The sequence below is a fragment of the Silene latifolia genome, chromosome 3, assembly GCF_048544455.1.
Source record: "Silene latifolia isolate original U9 population chromosome 3, ASM4854445v1, whole genome shotgun sequence".
NCBI classification, from domain to species: domain Eukaryota; kingdom Viridiplantae; phylum Streptophyta; class Magnoliopsida; order Caryophyllales; family Caryophyllaceae; genus Silene; species Silene latifolia.
In genome coordinates, this window is record NC_133528.1 from 152,880,694 (window position 1) to 152,905,501 (window position 24,808).

Below are 24,808 nucleotides of genomic sequence, written 5' to 3' on the forward strand. Positions count from 1 at the left end.
ATATTTTCGTCCAGACCCAGGTCCAGACGAAAAATATTTTCGTCCGGAAAAAAAAAAAAATTAATTTTTTTTTTTTTTTAAAAAAAAAAAAAAAAAAAAAAAATCGGACGAAAATATTTTTCGTCTGGACCTGGGTTTGGACGAAAATATTTTTGTCTGGACCATGGTCTGGACGAAAATTTTCTTTGTCCGGACCTTGGTCTGGACGAAAATGTTTTTCGTCCGGAAATTTTTTTTCATTTTTTTTTTTTTTTTGAAAAAAAAATCATTTTCTGACTTAGATTAATTTTTGGTGCGGTAATCGATAGTCGTTAAGTTCTCGTTCATGTTGTTAATTACAAATCCCGCTTTTTTTTTTTTTGAAAAACCGTCTTTTTTTTTTGTTTGAAAGATTTTAGTGAGACGGAAATTGACTTGTGTTTTAGTGAGACGGAAATTGCATTTTAGTGAGACGGAAATGGAGTTATGTTATGGAGGGCAAACTTGGAAATTTACATTAATTGTCGACGACAATTAGTAAATTGTCGACGACGTATAGCAGGACCCTTCTTCTTTAGTCTATCTATGTATTTGATCCGTTTCAAGTCTTGGGACGGATATAATGATGCGGCCATTTTAAATAAGAACTAGTTTTGTGACCCGTGCAATGCACGGGGTTTATCAAGACGCTTTCTTAAAACTTTGTTCTGATACGAAAATTTAATGAAGGGGAAGGAAAATGGAGACCAATTTTTTTTTTTCAACTATAAATAAAAGATTTTAAGATAAAATGTAAAATGATTGACACATGTTGTGGTAAGATTTAAAATAGGGAAGAATTTAGTTTGAGAAATGGGTAGTTAATACCGAGTATAATCTTTTTTAAAACTTATTCATGCATATGTTTGTTTAAGGCGGGTTGTAAAGTCCAAAATGTATTTTTTTGTTAGTAAGTCGACGTGTACTTATTGTGATGACATTATAAACAAAGAAGGAACGCATAGTTTTATTTACGTGAAAATTCTTATGTTAATGACAAGGTATGCAAAGTTAAATTCATTTTGGTGGTGTGAATTTGAGTTGTACTAGAGTTATAATTTACGTTACATTCTAAACATGATGATGTAACTTGTTGTCTCAAGTCATATGCATAATCATTTTTCATTGTGATATGATTAACAACGGACAAATCGAACTAGGATAGAAAAATCGACAAGCTAGACCTATAGCCTGACAATTACGAGTAGCAAGTCAAGACCTATTGACTCGAAACTCAAGACACAAAGCTAGGAACTCGTCTAAGCAATGTATTGAACCGGAAATTGTACTCGACAATTTGCAAGATTTGTGAAATGTTCTTTGTGAATTCTTATGTATTTCTCCTTCCAAACTAATGACTATAAATAGCCCAAAGAAGACAAATGAAAAGTCTTTTACAGGCAACAATAACTAGCTAATTCAAGACAATTAAACTAGCTAATTGAAAGCCCCTAATTACAAGCAAATAAAGACCAAGTAAATAGCAAAAATAAAGTCATAAACTAAATATGGTAATTAAGTTTCCTTAATCCCTTTATTAACGAAAATAAAACACGAGCTTGCTGCTTGCACTTCGTGGAACTAACCGGTTTCTAAACGAACCCAACCCATGACAACATACACACGAAACAAGCCATTGAACCCGAGTCCATTATAAGCACCGAACCAGGTTGTTGCCCTTCCTCATTACTCCTTAAGACCGTACCATCCAAGCCCGTATCAAATTGTATTTAATTACTTTGTAGGGTAACAACCGAATATTCTACATAATGTTTCAAACCAAACAATTGTTGTGACTAATCACATACTGCAAATCTGTCGGAATCTAGGACGAATTTGTCTTAGCAAGGTATCAAACTACTTAATAAATGCACAACATCTTCCATATTGGTTTGTTCAATTACATAATCTATACATACTACCTGCATGTCAACAAAAAAAATATATGTAAGCAAGTTAATCTCCTTATAAGCAGATTACAAATACAAATCACGTGATTTAGAGATTAGCAAGGAATGAACCAAAGTTGGTTATTTGACTTCATAACTATGAAGTTGAACTTTTTTTTATCTTACGCAGAGCTTATATATTAGTTTTTTAAATTCATAGTTTTATAATATGAAAACTATGAACAATCAGGAGAAATCAACATGCAAACAAACTAAAAAGTTTAAACTTAATGTAGCGCATTTGAGATCCAAAATTTATATGAAATTGAACCATTATTTTTCAAAGCACAATAAAACTAGGGCAGATGAAATGTTTGTCTTCAATGTACATTTCACATGACCCATGAAGAATTAATGATGAATGATATAGGAATGTGTTCTACTTTAGAGAGTTACAATATTGATTTTGTATTTGTCTGGTTCTCTTATTTCTCTATGAGGAGGTATTTATACAAACTCAGTGAGCAATTGAAAAGTCACCACTAATACACTTATAATTATGCAATTTTATTGTATCATAATTTCACTAATAAACTTAATTATGATAATTCATTGTGTCATAATTTATACATACTAACTCAGAGTCTCATACTATTCCAAATAAAATGTAAAGAAAAATAACATAAAATGTGGCACTTAAAAATTAAAATTGCTTAACATGGCACACGTCAAATAATAAACTACTTATCTTGCCTTTTTATTATATTGTGTAGATACTGATAGTTAAGTCATTTATCAAACTAAATTTCGAAAAAATAATTAATTTGGAATAAATTTTAAAGGATAATTAAACAATAAAAGTTGAATGGAAAATGTCTCATTTAAATTCACCATGAACACAAAATTATAAATATAATTATTTTAGTTTTACTTACTAAATATATTGCAAAACAATGCAATTTTTTTTTTACAAAACCTTATCCTTTACGTGAAATCTTATTCAATACACGGTATTACTACCCTTTTAAAGTTTTATTATTAGTGTTTAATTTCACTTAATTATTTACAGAATTTATTTGTAAATTACTTAAATTAAATAAATATTTTCTTTTCCATATATTTTATATTTTTCAAAACCTTATCTTTATGTGAAATAATTTCATGAACTAAATACACGGTATTAATACCTCTTTAAAATTCTATTATTAGTGTTTAATTCCACTTAAGTATTTACAGAATTTGTTTGTAAATTACTTAAATTAAATAAATATTTTCTTTTCCATATATTTTATATTTTTCTAAGAAAATATTTTATATGATCTTTAATACTCATTTGTCGATTAATTAGTTATGTAAAACATCTTCTATATACAACAAAGTTATAATATACATTTTTGTATAGTAACAACAATAGTGAATTAGTGCCTTTAAAAAAAAGTAGTAAATTAGTGACGCTACAAATTTTTTTTGTTTTTAACTTCATTTATTTTTCTTCGTTCTTAATTTCTTACGTATTCAATTTTTTTATTTCGAATACATATAATACTACTCCATTTGAAATATCTTGAAATTATTAACTTATAGTTAATGCGTATTTTTTATTGTATTTTTTTTAGCTAATTAAGTTTAAAGCTAATGGAATATGAAGAGATTTTTAAAGAAAATAAGTGAATTAAATTAATGCAATATAATAATAAATTGATAATCCATGTCATATTAGTTTGCCAAGTCCAATTGTTGTTGTGTACGTGACTTTTTTTGATCACATGTGGCATTACCTACGTGACATTTTTAGGCTAGCCTTTTAATAATAGTTTATAGATTTGTGTAAACTATTGTTATTAGGACTTTTTGATATTATAATCTCATCCAGATAAACTACTTTCACTGTTCGATTATAGATTTTCATTTTACAGTTTTGAACTAAACAAAAGACCAATTTTGGTAAGATTACAAAATGCAGTGGTAGAGCTAAGGAGATAATATAGGTCAATTTTACCGTTGAAAAAATGAATTTGCAAAATGTAGTTTAAATTCTCGATTTTTTTCCCTAGATTACCTTATTCTATAAGTAACTAGTCACCCCCTCTCTGGAAATTCTCCATCTCTCTGACATCAAATCCTAACTCCACTACCGTCTATGCATCTACCTATGAAGTGTCTATGCATCTACCTATGAAGTGTTACGAAGTATTATTGGTTTCGTGACCCAAAACTTCTTTAAAATAATTTGTAAAATTTATAAAATGTAATCATTAGATTGAGTACATATTCTCATTAAATTACATATTTCTTGACACTACTCAATTTTATTGATTAGTTTTGCAATCAATTTTTTTTATCTAAACAAAATATAAGGAGGTGAATATGAATATTAATGACTAGCCAATTTAAACTATATAAGTAATACACTTAAATGTAAAATTCTATACAAACCGCATGCATTATTGCGCGGGATCTATATACTAGTTTTGGACTAAATTCGATAATGTAAATTAGATACGTTTGACTAAAGCCAGAGCAACCATTTCAAGTCTCAATCCATGCAAAACAACACCTAAAATCTTCTTCAACTCATCTCAAACATTAACTTTATTAAGTTTATCAGAACACCGTTTTGCATAAGAGATCGATAGCAGACATCATAGATGCTATAATTTATTATTTTACAGCATATTTAGTAGCTTCATTTACTTACTTGGTTTCATAGTGAACAAATAATGTTTTACTTGGGTAGCACAACATTATTTGTCAATTAAACCTAAACATTATTTATTAACATATATACATTATTTATTAGTTCGTGATTGCTAAGAACCATCAACCAGACCTGGGTAGATCATGGGGCTCATGCCACATATAGTAGAATGCCCATATATATATGGTTTGATCTCATCCACGCTTTTAACTTCCAACCTAGAGCCATTGCGATGTAGGCAATATGATAGAGGGCTCCAACTTCTTTTTGATGCGTTCTTAACACCACTGTTAATAGGATACCATGCATTCTCCAATGACGGAACTTTATAGTTCGGAGGATCTTCAGTGCGGTAAACTTTTCTTGCACGTACTGGAAGCGTGCCGCCTCGAAAAATGCTTGAGCAACGTATAAAAGAAATTTTGCTTGATTTTCACGAAAATTTGGTCGTCGGGCGGCAGCGGCACCATGTACAGCAAGCATAGAGAATCTCAACAACTCTCTCTAACAACCCTCATCCAAACTAAGAATCATATGAATTGTAAGTACAATTGGTAGTGGAAAGGGCGGTGAACTAATTCACATCAATTTTTTCAACATTTGATGCATTTTTCGTTGGAGTTCATTCCATTGTTTCTTGCTCCGTCGAATCTTCAATTGAGTTTCTTGTGATTGTTGTATAGAACATTAGAATATAAGTTATGCAATGTAATCGAAATTATAATTGCAAGTATTCATGAACTGGACGTTGTCTTTTGTCTAGTCACAATTGTATTTGTTAATTTTATATAATATAATTAATAAAATTAAAAATTAGAATTATTACTTGATCAATACGAGAATTGGCATCCATAATTGTGTAGTTTGACGGATTTTCTAATGATTTTGTGGATTTGATAAATTTTGTGAGGAAGAGAATTAGAGAGAGTTTTTTTTTTGTCCATTTCTAGGCAAGTGGTATATAATGAAAAAAAGTTCATGAATGAATAAAACTCGTATATGAATGAGCAACTACGTTATATTATATTATATTATATTATATTATATTATATTATATTATATTATATTATATTATATTATATTATATTATATTATATTATATTATATTATATTGGTTTGAAGAATCATTTTAAAAAGATCCATAACTAACTTCATCTAATTAAGGTTAATAAATATGTTTGCCCGAAATTCTAATTTCTCTTGATTTACCTGAAAATATTGTTACCATATTTACCAAATTCCAAAACTTTCCCCTTAAAATAATATGGAAATTAAATACAATTACCAATTTTTCCTCATAAAATTTTTACTCCTTTTCTATTGCAGAATTATATTGGTATGCTTATAGGACCAAAGGCTACTGTAATTAGTACTCGAATACACCTTGATTACCTATATACCATAGTTTTTAGTTCATCATTACTGTGACTCCCAATGATAGTAAATGACACAAATATTTCCGACGTTTTCATCATGCTTAACTTTTGATGTTTTCATATGAATTATGTATAAATAATCAACAGATATTATGGCTCTTACCTAATGCACTAGAAAATGCAACTCTTGGCTATGCTAACTGAATTTTATTATATAGTTGAATTTCTTTGTATTATTCCACTTTTATTTACATGAATGATATGGTACTTAATATTTTCATTAATAGCCATCTTACTTACGACTGGGTACTTGGGTAGCTCACGACACATACAATAGAATGCCCATTTCCGGCTTAATTTCATTAACTGTGGTAGCTACCCAAATCGAACCTTTATCATGCACTAAGATGATAGAGGGCACTAGTTTCCTATTAACAACAATTTTCACCATTTTGCTTATAGTTATCCAGACATGCTCTAGAACCGGAACTTTGTAGTCTGGCCTTGGAGGGGTTTTGGTGGGGGTGAAGAATTTTTTTGGCACGTACTTGAAACGTGCCGCCTTAGAGAATGCCTGAATGGCATAGATAAGAAATGTTGTTTGATCTTGAATAAAACTTTGTTTCGTGCCATCTTCAGCATGTAGAGTCAACATCGAAAATTTTAACTTATCCAACGACAATATCAGAGTTTGTCTTTTTGTATTCGACTTTCCTTCCAAATCACCATAACCACTACTACCAAAATGAAGTATTTCCTTGACCAATTGCATACCAGAAAAGATAGATGGTTCCGCATGGTTTGAGTCCGAAAAGAAAAAGGCCTTCCTTGTACTCTCGTCAGCATATCCAAGAACGTATAATTTTGTCTTGTTGATGGCAACAAACAAACTTATATCTGTTGTCCCTCTCTTTGCTAGTAGCTTAACAATAATGTAGGTAGGAGGTACATAAGGCGGATCCATCATTGGGATACCATCATACTCTGCTTTGCCTTCTACGAATTGGCGAATTTCGTTTATCAGTTTGTTATAGGCAACCTTGTTAGGAGTACGGTGTACCATTCAAGTCGAGAGTTAGAGTTTGTGTAGAAACACAAACCTGGGTGAAGGGTAAGAGCAATATAATTACATAGATTAGTGTAAGTTGTTTGTTTCCCATTTTATGTTGTTTGTTTGGTAGGAGTTTATGAATATCAGTTGCAAGCTAAGAGAGTAAAAGTAAGAGTGTATATTTTCTGTGTTTTCCCCTGATCTCTTATTTATAGGCTAAATGTATAAGTGAGACAAATAGACCCGGCAAAACCTAGTTCGACTAGAGCCGATCCGATTTGCCCACACTCGAAATCGACCCAAATGGCGCCCCCTTAGATCAGAACCCGGCCCGAATGACCGAATAAGACTGATAATTGATCTACAACCGAATAATTATGCGTTTGAGCATAAAAAGCATTGACATTGAGGATACCGACGTTTTCTAGGCGAGTGGTAATTTATGTAACTTAAACTCTCTAATATTGTTGAAGATACCGACGTTTTCCAGGCGAGTGGCACACGTTCGTTTCACATCTACTAAAATATCATTACGTGATACCGTGTTACTATTGTCACTCGAGGAGCATATATAGGGTATCGAAAATTTCAAGTATCCTACTTGAAAGAGATTATTTTTTTACAACAGTTGAATATTTAAAATGAACTGACGGAGTAAATCTTTATTTCCTTGAATTTAATTATAAGATACATTATCCTAAAAAAGATAAATGAATAATTCTTTTATAAAACGGATTTACGATAACACATTATACATGTAACATAACAAATAGACTATGACATTATTAGAATCATAACAAATATAGTATATAGTATATAGGTCAATTTTACCGTTGAAAAAATGAATTTGCAAAATGTAGTTTAAATTCTCGATTTTTTTCCCTAGATTCTATAAGTAACTAGTCCCCCCGGAAATTCTCCATCTTTCTGACATCAAATCCTAACTCCACTACCGTCTATGCATCTACCTATGAAGTGTGTAACTATGTTATTAAACTTTTGCGACACGGTTACCACTTACCACCTGATAACAGGCTATTGTTATGAATAAAAGATTTAATATGAGCCACGATCAATAATAAAATGATTACAAAAACTCATAACTCTTAACATGAGAGTTAATTAATGTCTGTTTTATAGTCCAATAGAATATCTTATTTAGGGGCGGAATTCGGAAATATAAAATTTGTTTTCATACTTAACCCGTTTTACTGTTAAAATGAATATCTCTGTCTTACGGAATACTAACTAATCCTCCAAGCTAAGCCACTCGTTTTTCTGTAGTGTACTACAGAGCCCTTTTTGTTCCATAAAGCACTGAAATGGACACTATCACCAGTGAATTGAATTCACGCACAATCAATCCTCGTATTTTTTTGGAAGAATAACGATCGTAATACGCTTTCTATGCCTTAAATAGTGCCTTCTAAATCTAAATTAGTGAAAAAAAATAAAGATCGTAATACGCTTTCTATGCCTTAAATAACGCCTTCTAAATCTAAATTAGTGTAAATGGAGACAACATGAAGTACGTTGTTACTTTGTTACTTCACACATGGCCTTTGTAATATAAATAAGACTATCATCACTCATCAAAGTCACATACACTCAAATTATCACTCAAATATCTATTCTCACTACGCACAAGCTAAAACAAAATAACATGGCATACAAAGTATTTTGCTTTCTCATACTCTCGTTGTACCAATTAAGTAAACAATACATTTCCGCTACAAGAATAATCCTCGATTTAGAGCAAAATCCCATCAAAAGTTCCCACAACGGTGTGATAGAACTTACAAGAGATTTAGTCCGAAGCAAGGTTACATACGTGGCTACAATGAATTACAAAGAAAGGCGAATCTACGCAGGGAAAATATGAAACTGTCATTGGAGAATTTGAGATTCTCTATGCTTGCTGTTCATGGTGCCATTCTCATTTATTTCCCTTCTTCCTCTTTGAATGCATCTTGCTTTCCTATCACCTCCTTTCACAATATTTTATGAGGATTATGGGGGAAAGTTTTGGAATTTGGTAAATATTGTAACAATATTTTTAGATAAATCAAGAAAAGTTAGAAATTCGAGCAAGGATATTTACTAACCTCAATTAGATGAAGTCAACTATGGATATTTTTTAAAATGATTTTAAAATAATTAATCACTAATAATTAACAATATAATATAATATAATATAATATAATATAATACAATATCTTAATACAAAGTGTTTCTCATGGCTATGCCACGTGGCGGTCAAAGGGGTAGACGGCTTCAACTTTAATATAATATATGATATATGATGATATGAAGTTGAAATATAGTACTCCCTCCAATTTCATTTATTGTTCCCCTTTCCCTTTCCATCCATTTTCCTTATTGTTTCCTCTTTTCTTTTTTGGACAACTTTGTGTGGTCCAAAATTAATTTGATGTGGGATCATGTGTATTGTGTGGTTCAAATTGATTCCCTTATTTCTTATGTAAAAAACAAAGGGGAACAATAAATGAAATTGGAGGGAGTATTTTTTTTTTCGTAGTGTTTTGATATATCTCTATAATTATAGTGTTTCGTTATAGTGCTTTAAAGCTCAGTTATAAGAACAAGCTAGAAGAGGAAGAATATGAGTCGTTTGGACAAAGATAGAATAGAGCGATGTGATTCATGACACTATTTTCCATTTTGTGTGCTAAATATAGGAAAACTGTTTATCAGACTCTCTTATTGACATGCTATTTTCTATTGATTATTGACACGTAACTGATTCAAGAGTAACCTTCCATACTAGCAAAAGACTATAACCCCAAATTAGACCTCTCTAATTAGATTATCAAAATCTTTATTTTATAAATTATTGGATCTATGTAATATGCATGTAATATTTAAACTATTTTAAATATAAAAGATAGAACACCTCCTTTCTCTTAAGCACCCAAGAACTTACCCCTAAATCTTACTAATATTAACTAGATATTATGTAAGATTGCCCTTGAAAAATCTACAAATCTATTACTAACACTCTTAGTAATTTTGTTTTGAATTATTAACAATTAATAATTTTCTTTTGATTTTTAGAGAGAATAAATCTAGAATTTTCCACATGTAAAAGTTTAGTGGAAAAATACACAACACAAGTGTTGTCATAAAGAAGGGAGGGCGGTTGGAGGAGGGAGTGTGGAGTACTTTTGTTTTCTTATTTTATTCCACCCAATACACATGGGTATGGATAAGAACAAAAGCACAATGAGAAGTGCACCCAATCAAAATGGTATGTGCATAATCACTGTGTTTTATGCACAATTATCCATAATACACACGGTCCAATGTGACCGAGTCGGGTCCATTACAGTTATTATATTCATCGCACAAATACGTGTAATGATTATTTCAAACATCGTTTTATGTTTAAATAATTCCCGACTAATTTTAACTAAAATACTCCGTAAATATACGTGTACAGATGCACATATATTTTACGTTCCAATACTAATCACATTAGTCAATTAGTACTAATTTAACAATTAACTGCTTAGTCATTAATTCCCGTCTCAAATAATTTATTATTTAATTATCGCATAATTAAATAACAATTTCCGCGCCTCGAGTTCACAACTCGATATCTCTCTAAATCAATTTAATCGACTAACTTTTAGTCAATTTATCAAGGGACTAATTTAAACCTGTATCTCATACAATTAATTAGATTTCATGTCAGGGCTTGTTTCTTTAGGTGTGACAGAAAGGGATCAACTGAACACCGCCGTCTCATGACAGTAACGTCAAACCCTAGTTGGCCAACCGTTACCGATATACGTTGATCAACTGACTCGTATTGCCAATGAATATCCCATGCATGTTCCTTAATGAGATTTAATAATATTATCATGCACTATATATAGTGAAGGATAAATACTCCAACAACCAGAGCATTTCAATTCATGCACAATTAATGTTTGCATTTTTCGGAAAAAGATCGTGAAGTGGACAAGGTATAATCAAGATATAGAGGGCTAACAAATTCACTCTCTATGTGTTTTAATACATACTATTTGTTACAAGGAGAGGTATATTGCAATGGAATTGGAAGCACACACTAGCTTGAAATTGCACGGTTTTGGAGCCTCGACAAAATTGGGCTCTAAATCAAAATATGTCTAAAAGTGGTGCCAAAAACTGGTCATACTCTCATCTAGGATGATTTTAGAGCATTTTTGTCTGGGACTTTTGTCTTGGAAGGACACATATCAAGAGGTAAAGAGCAAACCAAAACCGAGGTCCACAATGCACGGTTTTACAAGGGTAACTCACAAGTCGTTTTCAAGTTTCTTAAATTGTCCAAACCAACTCAAAGGATCCTTTTTGCTGCTCTATGTCTCTTATACCGCTCATGGTCGGTCCCCTTGAATATCCCAATAAGTCTCACCTATCGTTAAATAAGGAGTCAAAGATGATTGTCTCATTAGTTTAATTTGTTTTGCTTTATGCTTTATGTCCTTTTCATTTCAGTTTGTGTAAGGCTTTGTAAGGCTTTATTTTTGTCGTTTTTCATATCTCAAACCTGCCATTTTGTGTCCCTTAGATATAATATTGGATGTATGGCTAAGATTAGATTGAAGCCTCTATATAAAGAGCTCTAAACTTATGTAAAAGTCAGATTATGTTGAGTTAAAATTGTGAGTTTGAAAACTGAGTTTTCTACTTCTTTTTTTCTTATTTAGTGCGGAAAACCCCTCATTACTTAGTGTTTGAGGAGGAATTTATTTTATACCTAGTGATCTTGAATGAGATTCCAAGTCTTGAGCCTACTTCATGATCTAGCTCAATTCATATTCTTGGTTACTTTCATTGTTCTTGTCACAATTAGTTGGTTTTGAGTCCTTGTTATGTTCCAAATCAAGCTTGCTTAATTTGTGTTTCAAAACATCCCTTAAAGCCTTGTTTTTTCCCTGTCCATTTCAGTCACAAATATATCCTATTTTCGAGTCAAATTCTGTCCAAAATCGAGTCATTTGAGTTTTACTCCAAATTGGTTATCAGAGCAAGGTTATAACACAATTCCATCTTGTGTTAGTCTTGGGAAAAGCTTTTGTTTGTGAGTTCATTATCCTTGTTTGCATTTCAACCAAATTACAATCTATTTTTTCTGTCTTTTCGTCCTAAAGTTGTGTCCGTTATATATCCTATCAACAACAAAAACACAAAAAAATAACCATGAGTGAAGAGAGGCTCACCGGAATTGAAAACCAAATGACACAACTTTCTGAAAAATGCGACCTAATGTTGAATTCTTTCAATGCTATCATGGCTAACATTCCAACACAAACATGAGATGGAAGACCACCACCACGAGGCAGGGGTATAGGCGGTGGCCTCATGTGAAAAGGAAGAGTTCAAGGCGTTCAAGAAGAGGAGCAATTTTTAGATTGGGAGGACTCCATGGCCGAGGCATTTCGAAGAGATACCAACAAAGACTAAAAGGTAGAAATTCCTAATATTTATGGTAGCTTAAACCCGAGGATTTGTTAGATTGTTTTAGGACCATTAAAAGAGTCCTTGAGTTTAAAGGTTATTCGGATAACAAAGCTTTTAAAGTTGCAATCTTGAAACTCAAAGGCTATGCTTCCCTTCGGTATAAGAACCTAAAAAATCAGAGAAGAAGGGATGGTAAAGAATGTATTAATTCTTGGTTAAAACTGAAAAAGAAGTTGAAGGAAAAGTTTGTGCCTAGAGACTACACTAAATACATGTTTATTAGGCTCACTTAAGTTAAACAAGAGAAACAAATGATTGAGTCTTACCTTAGAGATTTTGAGCAATTAACCTTGCTATGTGAAGTAAATGAAAAGCTCAAACAAAAGATTGCCAGGTTTATTGAAGGTTTGGACTAGAAGGTTGCTAACTTGCTAGTAGAGTGCGAATGTATCAAGTGTTGTCCTTTGAGGAGGCCGTGAACTTAGCATTGAGGGTTGAAAAATGGGGGACGGGGAAGGCTACAACCACAAAACAACCGTCCAAACCAGCCCTTCACCAAGACCAAACCGAGCCCATGGTTATTGAACCAACACCTCAAAACAAAACCTATACTCTTGACAAAGGCAAAGTACCCATGATCCCACCCAAAAACACCACGGCCTTGAGGAAATGCTATAAATGTCAAGGCTTTGGCCACTTTTCTAAAGGTTGTCCAACCAAGAGAGCTCTTAGTAGCTTTGAGATAGTACATTGGGGTGAGGATGAAATTCTTGTTTGTGATGATGGTAAGGAAGAAACGAAGCAAGAGGAGGATGCCATGGTTGTGGAACCGGATTCAGGATTGAACTTAGTCCTATGGAGAGCTTTGAGTGCCCAATCCTTGGAAATAGACCAAAGACAACAACTCTTTAGGCCTAGATGCACTATTAAGGAGAGAGTTTACAATCTAATCATTGATGGTGGGATTGACTATTGGCTCCCTTTGGGACCACTAAGAAGTGTTATCCATGGGTTGCTTAATGCCACTTTGATTGGCGCTAAACTTAACTTCATCATTTTTAATGGCATTTGGGCTCTTGACACTCTTGATTTTGTCCTTCCCAGCGATATTATTACCTTCATGCTAGCCACCCCACTTTCTAGCACCATTCATTATGACGTCCTTACCACCTCCTTTGCCCCAAAAAATAAATTCTCGATTGGCGCTGCTTATTCGTCCTTGTTTGAGCAGTCTGCCCGCCGTTCTTCTTTTACTGATGATTTGTTATGGTTGTGGAATCTGCCCACTATGCCCAAAATCAAAGTCTTTCTTTGGCTTGTGTGGTGGAAGAAACTGCCGCACAACCTCACCCTTTTAAAAAAATCTATTCTTTCCTCCCCTTCATGCCCCTTTGTTTAAGCCCTCCTCTTGAGGAATATGCAATCCATTTTCTCTGTGCACTGTAGTCTTGCCACTTGTGTCTGGACCCACGTCCAAGTCGACACCTCCTTCTTCTCCCCTGATCTCCAACCATGGATTCATGAGAATTGCACCTCTTTGAACCCCATGTGGCCTACTCTATCCACTTTCATACTGTGGCGTCTTTGGACAAGACGGTGTGACACTATCTTCATGACTTCTTTGCCCCGCCCTTGTCCTCGCTTTTGTGACTCTATCTCTACCCAAGCATCGTCTTGGGTGGCTGCCAAATGCTGCCCCCCCCTCTTATATGTGTCCACTCCTATGCCTCTTGCTATCCAAGTAGATAGGCCATTCTTCCACTTAGTTGGGTGAAGGTCAATGTTGATGCGACCTTCTTTCCCTCCTCCTCCTTGGCTAGTATCGGGTGTGTTGTTAGAAATGACATTGGGTCTTGGATTTGGAGTTGGTCAACCCAATTGTTTGGCTCTAATCCCTTTATTTGTGAGGTCCTTGCTATTAGAGAAGGGTTTCGGTTTTGTGTTGAATTTGGGGACAAGTTTTTTATTGCCTCCGATTGCCTTAATGCGGCCATTTCCATTTTGGGCAAGTACCCTCCTTGTGGTCCTTATGCTAATATTATCCTTGAGTGTAGGGAACTTTTGGGGGGCTCACACCATTTGAAGATAATGTTTGAGAAAAGTTCGGCTAATGGAGTTGCGGGCGCTCTTGCGAAATTTTCCTTGGTTGACACTAGTTCTTGTAATAGTCGTTTTAATTGAGACTTTGCTCCTTCCTTTGTAGTTCATTTGTGTACTATTGACTTTATGTCTGCTGTTGAGCCGTTCTCCCCCGCTCCGCTCCCGTGATGTATATGAATCTTATTTTTATTTAATCTTACGTACTTTAATGCGATTACCACTATTTTGAGCAAGGCTCCGCCTTGCGGTCAATTTGCTAATATTATCCTTGAGTGTAAGGATATTTTGGAGAGCTCTCCCCGGTTGAAGATCATGTTTGAGAAGAAATCGGCTAATGGTGTGGCGGATGCACTCGCCAAGGCCGCTTTAGAAGATACAAGCCCTAGTAATGGTTGTTTTAATTGGGACTTTGCTCCACCTTTTATTCTTCGATTATATACTAATGATTTTTTGACGACTATTGAGCCGCTCCCCCCTCCCTTGATGTATCCGTACATTTCTTCTTTTTAATTTTATGCACTCCATTTCCATAAAAAATAGAGAGAGAGAGAGAGTTTGGGGCTAATTTGCTCGTTTTAAAAGTAATGGGTTAATTTGCACGAAGGAACAAACGTTTGGGGACAATTTGTCACTATTCCCAAAAAAATTCGTCTCAACAATAAAAAAAAATAGAAAATCCAAAACAAATTACCGCTAGCATCGATAAGAAGGCGCTTGTTAATATAATCAAAAGTCATCGCTTATCATCGTTGGTGGATCAACCATGAACACCTCTAAAACGGATCAAACTGCAAACACAATCTAACATAATTTAAAAGACCAAACTTAACAAGATTAGGATCAAATAAGATAACCAAAATATAAAAAAAAAAGTTGTTTAGAATCTAGAAGTGCCTAATTCCTCTGATTACTCCGGTAATTATCTCCCAAAACTAATAATTTACTACTCGTAATTGTTTTAATTGATTATTAGTATGAATTTTATTAATTGGATTATAATAGACGATTCCTTTATTTATTGTTTTGTTTGATTGATTTGATTATGTTGATGTATGTAATTAACTTGTGAATTACTCACTCCGTCCCATTTCATTCATTTATATGCATTTTATATTTGCTATGATGAATATTTTAATTAAAGGTAAAGAAATGATTGAGACGAAGCGAGTAATTAAATTGCACGGAGTATCTTAATAACCCATTATTTTAAAAAAAAAATTGTAATTTCAGCAACAATGGCCCTCTCTTTCCAACGTTACATGCAGCCTGATCGTAACAGCCAACTGATTCAGTTCTTGAAGGAAAGGTCTAACTTTTCATATCTTTTTCCTTTATTATTTTATCATATACGAGTATTTTTAATCATGTCGGGTCCAAGTCCGATTCTTGAATATGTACCCGTACCCGACAATTGTACCAAAATCATAGTATCATAGCTGGGATAAGGCTGAGCAATAAATCCATTTATCCGAACCGATCCGACATCCAATCCGATTTTTTGGATTTCCGATCCGAAAATTAAGTTTGGATCGGATATCCAATCCGAAATCTTTAGTTTTGGTTTGGATATGAATATAAAAATTAAAACATTTGAATTTCCGTTTCGATCCGAAACCATAGTTTTCGAAAATATGCAATTTTATTTGATACAACAACTTAATTAAAGTTTAAAATATTAGTGAAATATGTATGTGGTACTTAATTTTTATGTCGAGAACATTGTATTAAGAATATTAAAGAAAATAATCATGTAAGACGATGAATATAATCATGTTTCAAACTTAATTTTAAATTAAATTCCAAAACATGGATATCCGCATCTGATCCGATTGTTTTGGATATCTGAAACATTTGGTTTGGATATGGATATCTAAGATCATGAATTTCTAATATGGACGTCCGATCTGAACTAGTACTTTGGATCGGATATCCGATCCGTGCTGTGCCCTTGCTGGGGGGGTTGCCAACTTGCCATTGAGTCACTAGGTAATGGTGTTGTAGCTTTTGATATGCCATTTTAATGATTGCTGATTTCGACTGTGATCCCTTAGAAGCGAAAAAGAACGTGGTTGCCGGTCCATGGGAATTGTGAATGCGAGTAGATATTGTCCGGACGAAGGGCTGATTATCGAGATATTATCGTGGTTGCCGGTGAAATGTCTTTTGCAATACAAGAGTGTCTGCAAATCATGGCATGCTATCATTTCAAGTCCTGATTTCATTTCCAAGCATCTCAATAACTACTATAGGAGGAACAACGACGACGACCACGGTGGTGGTGTTTTCCTTGCCCAATATAATTTGGATACGTATTACCTTCAGTCATTTGTTATGGTAGTGGATGAAACTCCCCGGGTTTTAGCACACGAAGATATGGTTGATATGCCCATGTATTCATCCCATATTTGTGGCCCTTGTGACGGGTTGTATTATCTATACCACTACTTTGATGGTAAACGTGGTTTGTGGAACCCTGCTATCAACGAGCTTAGAGTTTTACCTCCATTAGTTACAAAGTCTGATTCTCTTATAAACCCAGACAATAGAGCGGGCGAAGTCTATGGTTTTGGATTTGATTCACTAAGTACAGATTACAAAGTGGTGGTTATTAAAAGATATTGGAGTCGTACTATTGAACGCCGCTCTAACGAGATTCCTCAATCAGTGAATGTTTACTCGTTGAAAAATGATTGTTGGAAATATTGTGGTGATTTAGGTCGATATTATGAGTTGTGTTATAGTGAGACGAATAGGTGGTATAATTTTGTCAGTGGATGTGGATGTTGTTACTGGATGGAATCAGATTATGAATACGACTATAATAAAACGTGTGATGCGATCATTTGTTTTAATCTGGCTACTGATGGTTTTGAAGAGATAAATTTACCAAATTACGAGCAGCCAGCTTCTTCTAAGTGTCTTGGGATTTATGATGATTCTCTTGGTTTTCTAAGCGTTCATCGGGAAACCAATCGTTTTGAAGTTTGGACGTTGAAAGAGAGTACATGGAGCTTGAAATTCAGAATAAGACCTTTTCCGACTGGTTTGAGCCCCGTTGGTCACTGGAAGGATAATAAGTTAATTCTAGAATTAGATTATTGGAAGTTAGCCTTGTTTGATGCTGAATCACAAGATATTAAGGATCTTTCATTTGAATATTCAAAACCGTGTTGTGGGATTTTCGAATGTAGGGAAAGTTTGGTTTCAGTCAAGGGCGACAGAAATTGGGACCAAGGTGATGAGGAGGACTACACTGCTGCAGAAAGCACCTTGGAAATGATTATTGAATCGGATTCTGAATATGGAATCCGCGAATTATTTTGCTGCGAGATGAGCGATGAATCTGATTCAGAATTTGGAATCCAAGACTTATTTCGCTGTGAAACGAGCGAGTCCAACTCAGAATATTAGCTACTGTTTTTTCTATGCTGTTGAGTGCCGAGAATCAACCTTGAATTGTAATTCATTTTCTGATGCATTAAACCTTAAGACTCGCATTTTTATGAAGAATTTATATGTTGCGGATTACAAGGCTATATTTTTCGACTTTACACAGTTTTATGTTCGATAATGCAAAGGTGTCTCGACCTGATACTTTTCTCTGACCCGTACCCTTATTTGTAATTGAATAGACAGACGAACCAGAGAATGACCTGTAATTTGTATTGACTGCAATTTTGATTGCCTTAAACCGACCCTATCCCAAAACGACTCTACAATAGCACACTGAAAACATGCTTCTATCTATCTATCCCGGCCATAATGAAACATACTCGATTTGACTCGACTCGTATCCCACTGGATCCTGTTCAGTAAACTGGTTAAGATACTCTCGTCCACAGTGGTGTACCTGACGTCAGGATAAAGCTCAGAAGCCTCGACTCCAAACGAAGGGTGTATGTCGAAGTTGGTCATATTTCCCTTCACATAAGCAGACTGAAGGGATGATAGACAGTAACAAAACATGGTAATTCGTAACCCGTCTAAATTTGTAATATTCTGAATCAATACTTCCATACATCACGAAAATTTGTAATATTCTGAATCAATACTTTCATACATCACGAAAACAGCAGATGTTCAGAATTTTACAACCAACAGAGGCAGAAAAAAAAAAAAAAAAAAAAAAAAAAAAAAAAAAAAACAGAGGCATAAACAAATGCACTTCCAAGAAGTGTATCTATCTATAATCTCAAAGGTTTTAACCCGAGTTTCGCCCGCAACTTATTAGCCTCTGCAATTTCAGGATCAGGGTGGTCAGTTCCATCATCATAATCATCTCCATGCCTTCTAGGGCTTCTTCTTCGGGCATAATTCCTCTTACGATAACGATCCCGGTCCCTATCTCTGTAGTCCCTGTCTCTATCTCGACCTCTTCCACGATCACTATCATAGTCACTGTCACAATCCCTATCTCTGTAGTCCCTGTCTCTATCTCGGCCTCTGTAGTCCCTGTCTCTATCTCTATCTCGGCCTCTGTAGTCCCTGTCTCTATCTCTATCTCGGCCTCTGTAGTCCCTGTCTCTATCTCTAATCGGACTTCTACCACGATAATCGTTTTCACGTTCATCATCTACATCCATCTCATCCTCCTCCTCTTCGTCAATTTCATCCTCTAAGGCACTTATTCTCGGCACCAGAATCCCAATATTTTCAAGATTCCATCTTTTCTTTATTCGCGGCATTGCAATATCACACAAATAATCTTTATTAATCAAATCATCAATAAACTCATCAACATGGATCAAACAAAACCGTCCATCTTGATTCATCATTCGCAATTTTCGATAATCATTATACAAAGGTTCGAGATATAAATACACATCGGTATCCGTTCCGGTCAAGCGTAAATAGAAAGCTCCAAGTATCCTCACATACTTATAATCTTCATTCTTGATAAACTCGACAACGATGTCTTTTTCAGGTTGAATTTGAAGCATCTTCAATACAAGGCATAAGAAAGGCGTAGGTTTACGATTACCACCGTAAGTACCACCGATATGATTAAGCTCTATAGCTTTATCGACTAGGGTTTCGGCGGTGAGACCGAAACAATGTTCTTTCCAGTATGTGTGCTCGTGCACCTTCGAACGGATTATCTTATCAATTAAGTTCTGTGGATCTGTCCCTCTTATGTTCTTAGCTAATGGATCTGTTCGATTCGCCATTGTTGCGTTTCGATTAATAGATTCGTAGATAAACCCTAAACCCTAACCCTAATTTTTGGTATGGGACGAAGGGAGAGTTTGTATGGGAATTGGGAAAGAATTGATTGAATTGTGTATTATTTAATAGAATACATAGGTATTTATACAATAACGCCGGTAGATAAAAGGAAAGATACAATCTTACCTAAACTAATTTTGTCGGAAAGAGTAATTGACCAATTACTAAATGACAAGTGGAACAAATTGAGTGTTAATGATAAAATTGCTCGCCAAATTTATTCTTAAAATAGAAAGGATAACAATTGACTAAACACCCCAATATAGAAAAGGATAATAAATGACCGGGACAGAAGGAGTATATGCAAATGTTCTAAACTCGGAATAAGGAAAATATAAATTGTTCAGTGACAATGAAACTATGTTACTATACTCCAAGTAATGGGCGGGTTATGTGTTGAGTGAAACATGGGTCGGGCAAATATGGGTTTTGAGACTGGTTCAAGTAAAAAACAGGTGGATCAACGATTATTTAGTGGCGGAGTAAGAAATTGATCCCAGCAATCGATAATGCAATGATATGTTACTCTAACTGAATTACAAGTGCAAGATACGATAAAATGTCTGGGAGTCGGATACAGTTATTTCCAAGTGTTAGACACGCGAACACAGTGAAGTGTGAATGAGTAATATTTGTTACTCTTAACATATTCAAATTGAACCCTCTTAAATTAGAAAATAAATGACATTTACTTTTTTTAAACTATATCGCTTCATTAAAACATATACTTTTCCATCTGATAATAATTTTTTCATTAAACTTTAAAGTATAACCTTTTAAATAAAAAATATACAAAGTTGATATAAAATTATAAACTACAAAATGCTATATTTTCATTGGTCTATTTGTTAGATAATTGACTTGACACATGCTTATCCCGTATAAAACAAAATTATAAAGTGTTACGAAGTATTATTGGTTTCGTGACCCAAAACTTCTTTAAAATAATTTGTAAAATTTATAAACTGTAATCATTAGATTGAGTACATATTCTCATTAAATTACATATTTCTTGACACTACTCAATTTTATTGATTAGTTTTGCAATCAATTTTTTTTTATCTAAACAAAATATAAGGAGGTGAATATGAATATTAATGAGTAGTCAATTTAAACTATATAAGTAATACACTTAAATGTAAAATTCTATACAAACCGCATGCATTATATACGTTTGACTAAAGCCAGAGCAACCATTTCAAGTCTCAATCCAAGCAAAACAACACCTAAAATCTTCTTCAACTCATCTCAAACATTAACTTTATTAAGTTTATCAGAACACCGTTTTGCATAAGAGATAGATAGCAGACATCATAGATGCTATAATTTCTTATTTTACAGCATATTTAGTAGCTTCGTTTACTTACTTACTTGGTTTCATAATGAATGCAACAAATAATGTTTTACTTGGGTAGCACAACATTCACTACTACAAAACTTGTGATGGACATCGGACTTTTCACTATATGGACATCGGATACACAACCGATGTAGAGTTTGGTCATGTCCATTATGGAGTAATGGACATCGGATTTTAAACCGATGTCCATTAAAATTTGCACATCGGATTTTTAGGAAAACCGATGTCTATTTGATCAATGGACATCGGATTTTTAGGAAAACCGATGTCTATTTGATCAATGGACATCAGATTTTTAGGAAAACCGATGTCTATTTGATCAACGGACATCGACCTTTTTGGAAGTCGATGTCCATTACTTGCCATAGGCATCAGATATCTAAATAGTCTGATGTCTATTGTAAAATATAGACATCGGTTTTTTATAAAAATCCGATGTTTATAATTATTAATTTTTATAAAAAAAAAAATATATATTACTAAATTATTACCCAATACATTACTACTACACATGATCACAAATGCAAAAGATGATTCAATAATCAACAAATATGTTTATACAATCAATCGATTATCTGAAGTCAATTACGAAAAGATCCAAATTTATTAAGACAACTAACCTATCAACAAAAATAGAAACCAAGTTATAACATAACTCGATGTAAAAAAAAGGTCCTCGACCAAATGGCGGCAATTAGTACTCTTGATTTTGCATAGTAGATCCTCATTAGCAATAAATCGGCATAGCCCCTCCCCATAAGCCTTACTGCCTTAACCTGTCCAAATTATGAAGGTAATTAGAATTCTCGAGACACTAATAGGAAATATGACTAGATGTACAAAAGTATAAAATTTATCGACACATTTAGGATTAGGATCAAGAGCGTACAGTTCAGTTACAATACGGATGAACCGTCTATTAAAAGCTCAAACATGTCATCTAATTCAACATCACGTCCTGCGTTTCAATTCCACAATATTAGAGAAATGAAAAAAATTGGGCCTAAGATAGAACACAGAAGACAAAAGAACAATAATTAGACCTAATGTTATGGTAATGGCAGAATAACATTTTTAGTCTTTAATGAAGCTACGTCGCCAGACATCCGTTATAAGCAGCTCACCTGCGATGGAGCCATGAGCTTCAACAGCTTCAATTGGCCAAAATAATTACCATGTACCCTTACAGCGGCACATACTGCAACATCATCACGATCCTTATATGCAACCGCTCTCATCTCAGGCTTCAATTCCCTAATGAAAAATTCATTAAAAGTCTGTAAAAAAGAATCTGTCAGCTGAGTAATTGGCACAGGTTTGACTAGATGGGTTTGACTAGATGCTGCAGAATGTTAATTGCGAAAAATGTCAACAACACTAGTAGAAGTGAACCCAGATATATATCTCATCCCCAGTAATAGCTAAATCCAAGATTGTTAGATATTGCTGAATAATGCAACAAGATTGAAGTTTAAACGTCTACTTGAACTACATACCTTAAAAATGATCCAATGGGTATTTGACTTCAGATAAGTTGATCTGATCCTGTAGAGTCATAGAGATAAAATTGATTTACCTAATGCTTATAAATATAAACATTTTCAAAATGTGGTATAAAGAATTGTGACAAACACTTCCCCATATGAAGCCTGCTTATCTGTTAAGAAACCCCCAATCATGACATTGTTCCAAGTCCCTTCGTTGAAACACAAGGTCATATGAACCATACTGCCTACCCAATTGCAGCTATCAAGAACCTCGCTACAAACGGGACAGGTGTTTATGAGCGGCTCTCTGCAGGTAAGAATAAACGATAAGAAACGTATAATTGATTCCAAGTATAAACTATTGAAGGATACCATACTAGAATTACTCTAGTCGCTGTTCAAGTTGTAGTCCCTAAGATTGCATGATTTAAAATATTGAAGGATACCATACTAAAATATTGAAGTATAAAATTGCATGAAACGAATAAAGAAAGGTCTAAAATTGCATGATTTAAAATCTCTAGTCGCTGTTCAAGTTGTAGTCCCTAACAATCTAACTAGAATTACTCAAACAGTTTTTGCTGCAAGATAAACACAAAAACTTGTTCTATAAAGAGAAAGGTCTAAAATTGCATGAAACAATAGCCGAATTAGAGAAATAGATAGTTCATTACCTCATAAGTTCAACCCATACTCAAATTTTATTACTTCTCCAATTTTCGTATGGCCTACTAAGAAAAAATCACACAACTCACCATCATGCGTAAGAGATATCAGAATATGAAGAGCAACAGTTTTGGCAAAATAGTGAACAACTATACTATTTTAGCAATCCTTTTGTCCATTGCATCTAACCTATTTCAATTTCCGAGTTATTCAACTTCTCGTTAGATCATACTAGCACTCAAATATGAAATGAACCCAAAGAAAATGACAATGCAATCCATTAAGCAAAGTTCATTATCAGTCATCTAACCCAACTCCCCTTACCACATGATGTGAATGAGCGATTCAAGGTAGTGGGGAAATGTCACTGCCATTGTTACAATCAATGCACTTTCCAAGAATTTTCTCTCGCCCACAATCCTCAAGCCATTCAAGGCAGTGGGGAAATTAGGAAGTTAAGAGGTAAACGCTAAATCTCAAGCTACAAAATTGGGATGCTGTTGAATAGACAATGTACTCAATACTCCCAATACTCATCCAAACTAAACCAATTTGCCTCACAAAAAAACTTAATACAAAAAAAAAAATGGCGATTAACCAAAGTTGGAGAAGAAATTAATCAAACCTAAAAGAGGGGCGAGGAGCAATAGTGTCGAGTAGTACTCCGGTGGTCGCCCTTAATTCACGCAAGACATATGGGATGAATAGTCCCCCTTCTTTCATATGGAGTCTATCCCTTCCCTTGACTCTGTATGTGTAGCAACATATACGGTTCACCCTAATAAAAACCCAATTTCATCAAAATTAGGGTTTTACTTTCCAGCAAATTAAACAATTTCATCAAAACAAAATCAAACAATTAATCAAGAGATAAGATTAATGTAAGAATAAATCAGGTTAATAATGAAATCAACAAAGAAATTGGAAAAAAAGGATGGAGAAGAAAGAAACCGTTGGAAATCGAGAACATCGACGAAATGGAAGGGGTGGACGTGGGGAATGAACGACTGCGGTTGCCGTTGATGTCGATGAAGAAGTCACTGGTGGACTAGTACCGGTCATAGTGAGTAGCAGTAGTCGAGAATGTTCGGGTTGGGACTTGGGAGTGCGAGAGTGCTGGAGTTAGGAGAAGAAGTCGTAGTGAATAAGCGAGTAGTGTGATAGTTGGGTACGGAGTTGTTTTAAGTCTTATTTTGGGTGAATCAAATGGACATCTGATATAATAATATACCATGTCTATTTATGGCCAGTTTTGATGGACATCAGTTTTATTAAAAGGCTGATGCATATTAAATCACATATACATCGGTTTTTTCTAAAACTCTGATGTCTATTATTTATACATCAGTTTTTTTAGATATTCGATGTCCATTAAGTGATGTCCATAGGGAGTTTTGTAGTAGTGATTATTTGTCAATTAAACCTAAACATTATTTATTAACATATATACATTATTTATTAGTTC

The 24,808-nt window shown here is 34.0% G+C and overlaps 3 protein-coding genes and 1 long non-coding RNA gene across 10 annotated transcripts; 1 reads left to right on the forward strand and 3 right to left on the reverse strand.

The window, feature by feature from the left end:
• The first annotated feature begins 1,582 nt into the window (after positions 1-1,582).
• Positions 1,583-18,129, forward strand: LOC141646492 (F-box protein CPR1-like). 3 transcript variants are annotated; one of them, XM_074454366.1, is made up of 3 exons: positions 1,583-1,867; positions 15,835-15,910; positions 16,656-18,129. In XM_074454366.1, the coding sequence occupies exons 2-3, from the start codon at positions 15,840-15,842 to the stop codon at positions 18,013-18,015; spliced, it is 1,431 nt and encodes a 476-aa protein (XP_074310467.1). In that variant the 5' UTR covers positions 1,583-1,867; positions 15,835-15,839; the 3' UTR covers positions 18,016-18,129. The 3 variants fall into 3 exon arrangements, 2 of the variants coding, with proteins under 2 accessions (XP_074310467.1, XP_074310468.1); XR_012545572.1 differs by lacking the exons at positions 15,835-15,910; positions 16,656-18,129 and adding an exon at positions 10,748-11,718 and having other exon boundaries at positions 1,587-1,867; XM_074454367.1 differs by lacking the exon at positions 15,835-15,910 and having other exon boundaries at positions 1,594-1,867.
• Positions 6,301-7,044, reverse strand: LOC141649994 (protein synthesis inhibitor PD-S2-like). Its single transcript, XM_074458657.1, has one exon. The coding sequence runs from the start codon at positions 7,042-7,044 to the stop codon at positions 6,301-6,303; it is 744 nt and encodes a 247-aa protein (XP_074314758.1).
• A 612-nt stretch (positions 18,130-18,741) lies between the features above and the next one.
• On the reverse strand, positions 18,742-19,866 carry LOC141646493 (pre-mRNA-splicing factor 38-like). The gene has a single exon (XM_074454369.1). It carries the CDS (start codon positions 19,770-19,772, stop codon positions 18,789-18,791), a length of 984 nt encoding a protein of 327 aa, XP_074310470.1. The 5' UTR covers positions 19,773-19,866; the 3' UTR covers positions 18,742-18,788.
• A 1,836-nt stretch (positions 19,867-21,702) lies between these two features.
• Positions 21,703-24,560, reverse strand: LOC141648556 (uncharacterized). Of its 5 annotated transcripts, none has more exons than XR_012546046.1 (7): positions 24,295-24,560; positions 23,969-24,121; positions 23,352-23,408; positions 22,687-22,984; positions 22,315-22,444; positions 22,080-22,148; positions 21,703-21,966 (listed from the first exon to the last, which is right to left on the reverse strand). It is a non-coding gene; the product is annotated as an uncharacterized LOC141648556 (long non-coding RNA). The 5 variants fall into 5 exon arrangements; XR_012546044.1 differs by having other exon boundaries at positions 22,315-22,467; positions 24,295-24,542; XR_012546045.1 differs by having other exon boundaries at positions 22,315-22,467; positions 23,352-23,405; positions 24,295-24,505.
• Positions 24,561-24,808: the final 248 nt, after the last annotated feature.

Excerpts from the sequence above, each read along its gene's own strand:
- LOC141649994 (XM_074458657.1), bottom strand. The coding sequence starts at position 7,044 with ATGGTACACCGTACTCCTAACAAGGTTGCCTATAACAAACTGATAAAC.
- LOC141646493 (XM_074454369.1), bottom strand. The coding sequence starts at position 19,772 with ATGGCGAATCGAACAGATCCATTAGCTAAGAACATAAGAGGGACAGAT.
- LOC141646492 (XM_074454366.1), top strand. The coding sequence starts at position 15,840 with ATGGCCCTCTCTTTCCAACGTTACATGCAGCCTGATCGTAACAGCCAA. Across the intron at positions 15,911-16,655 it reads ATTCAGTTCTTGAAGGAAAG|AAGCGAAAAAGAACGTGGTT; the intron begins GTCTAACTTTTC and ends GTGATCCCTTAG.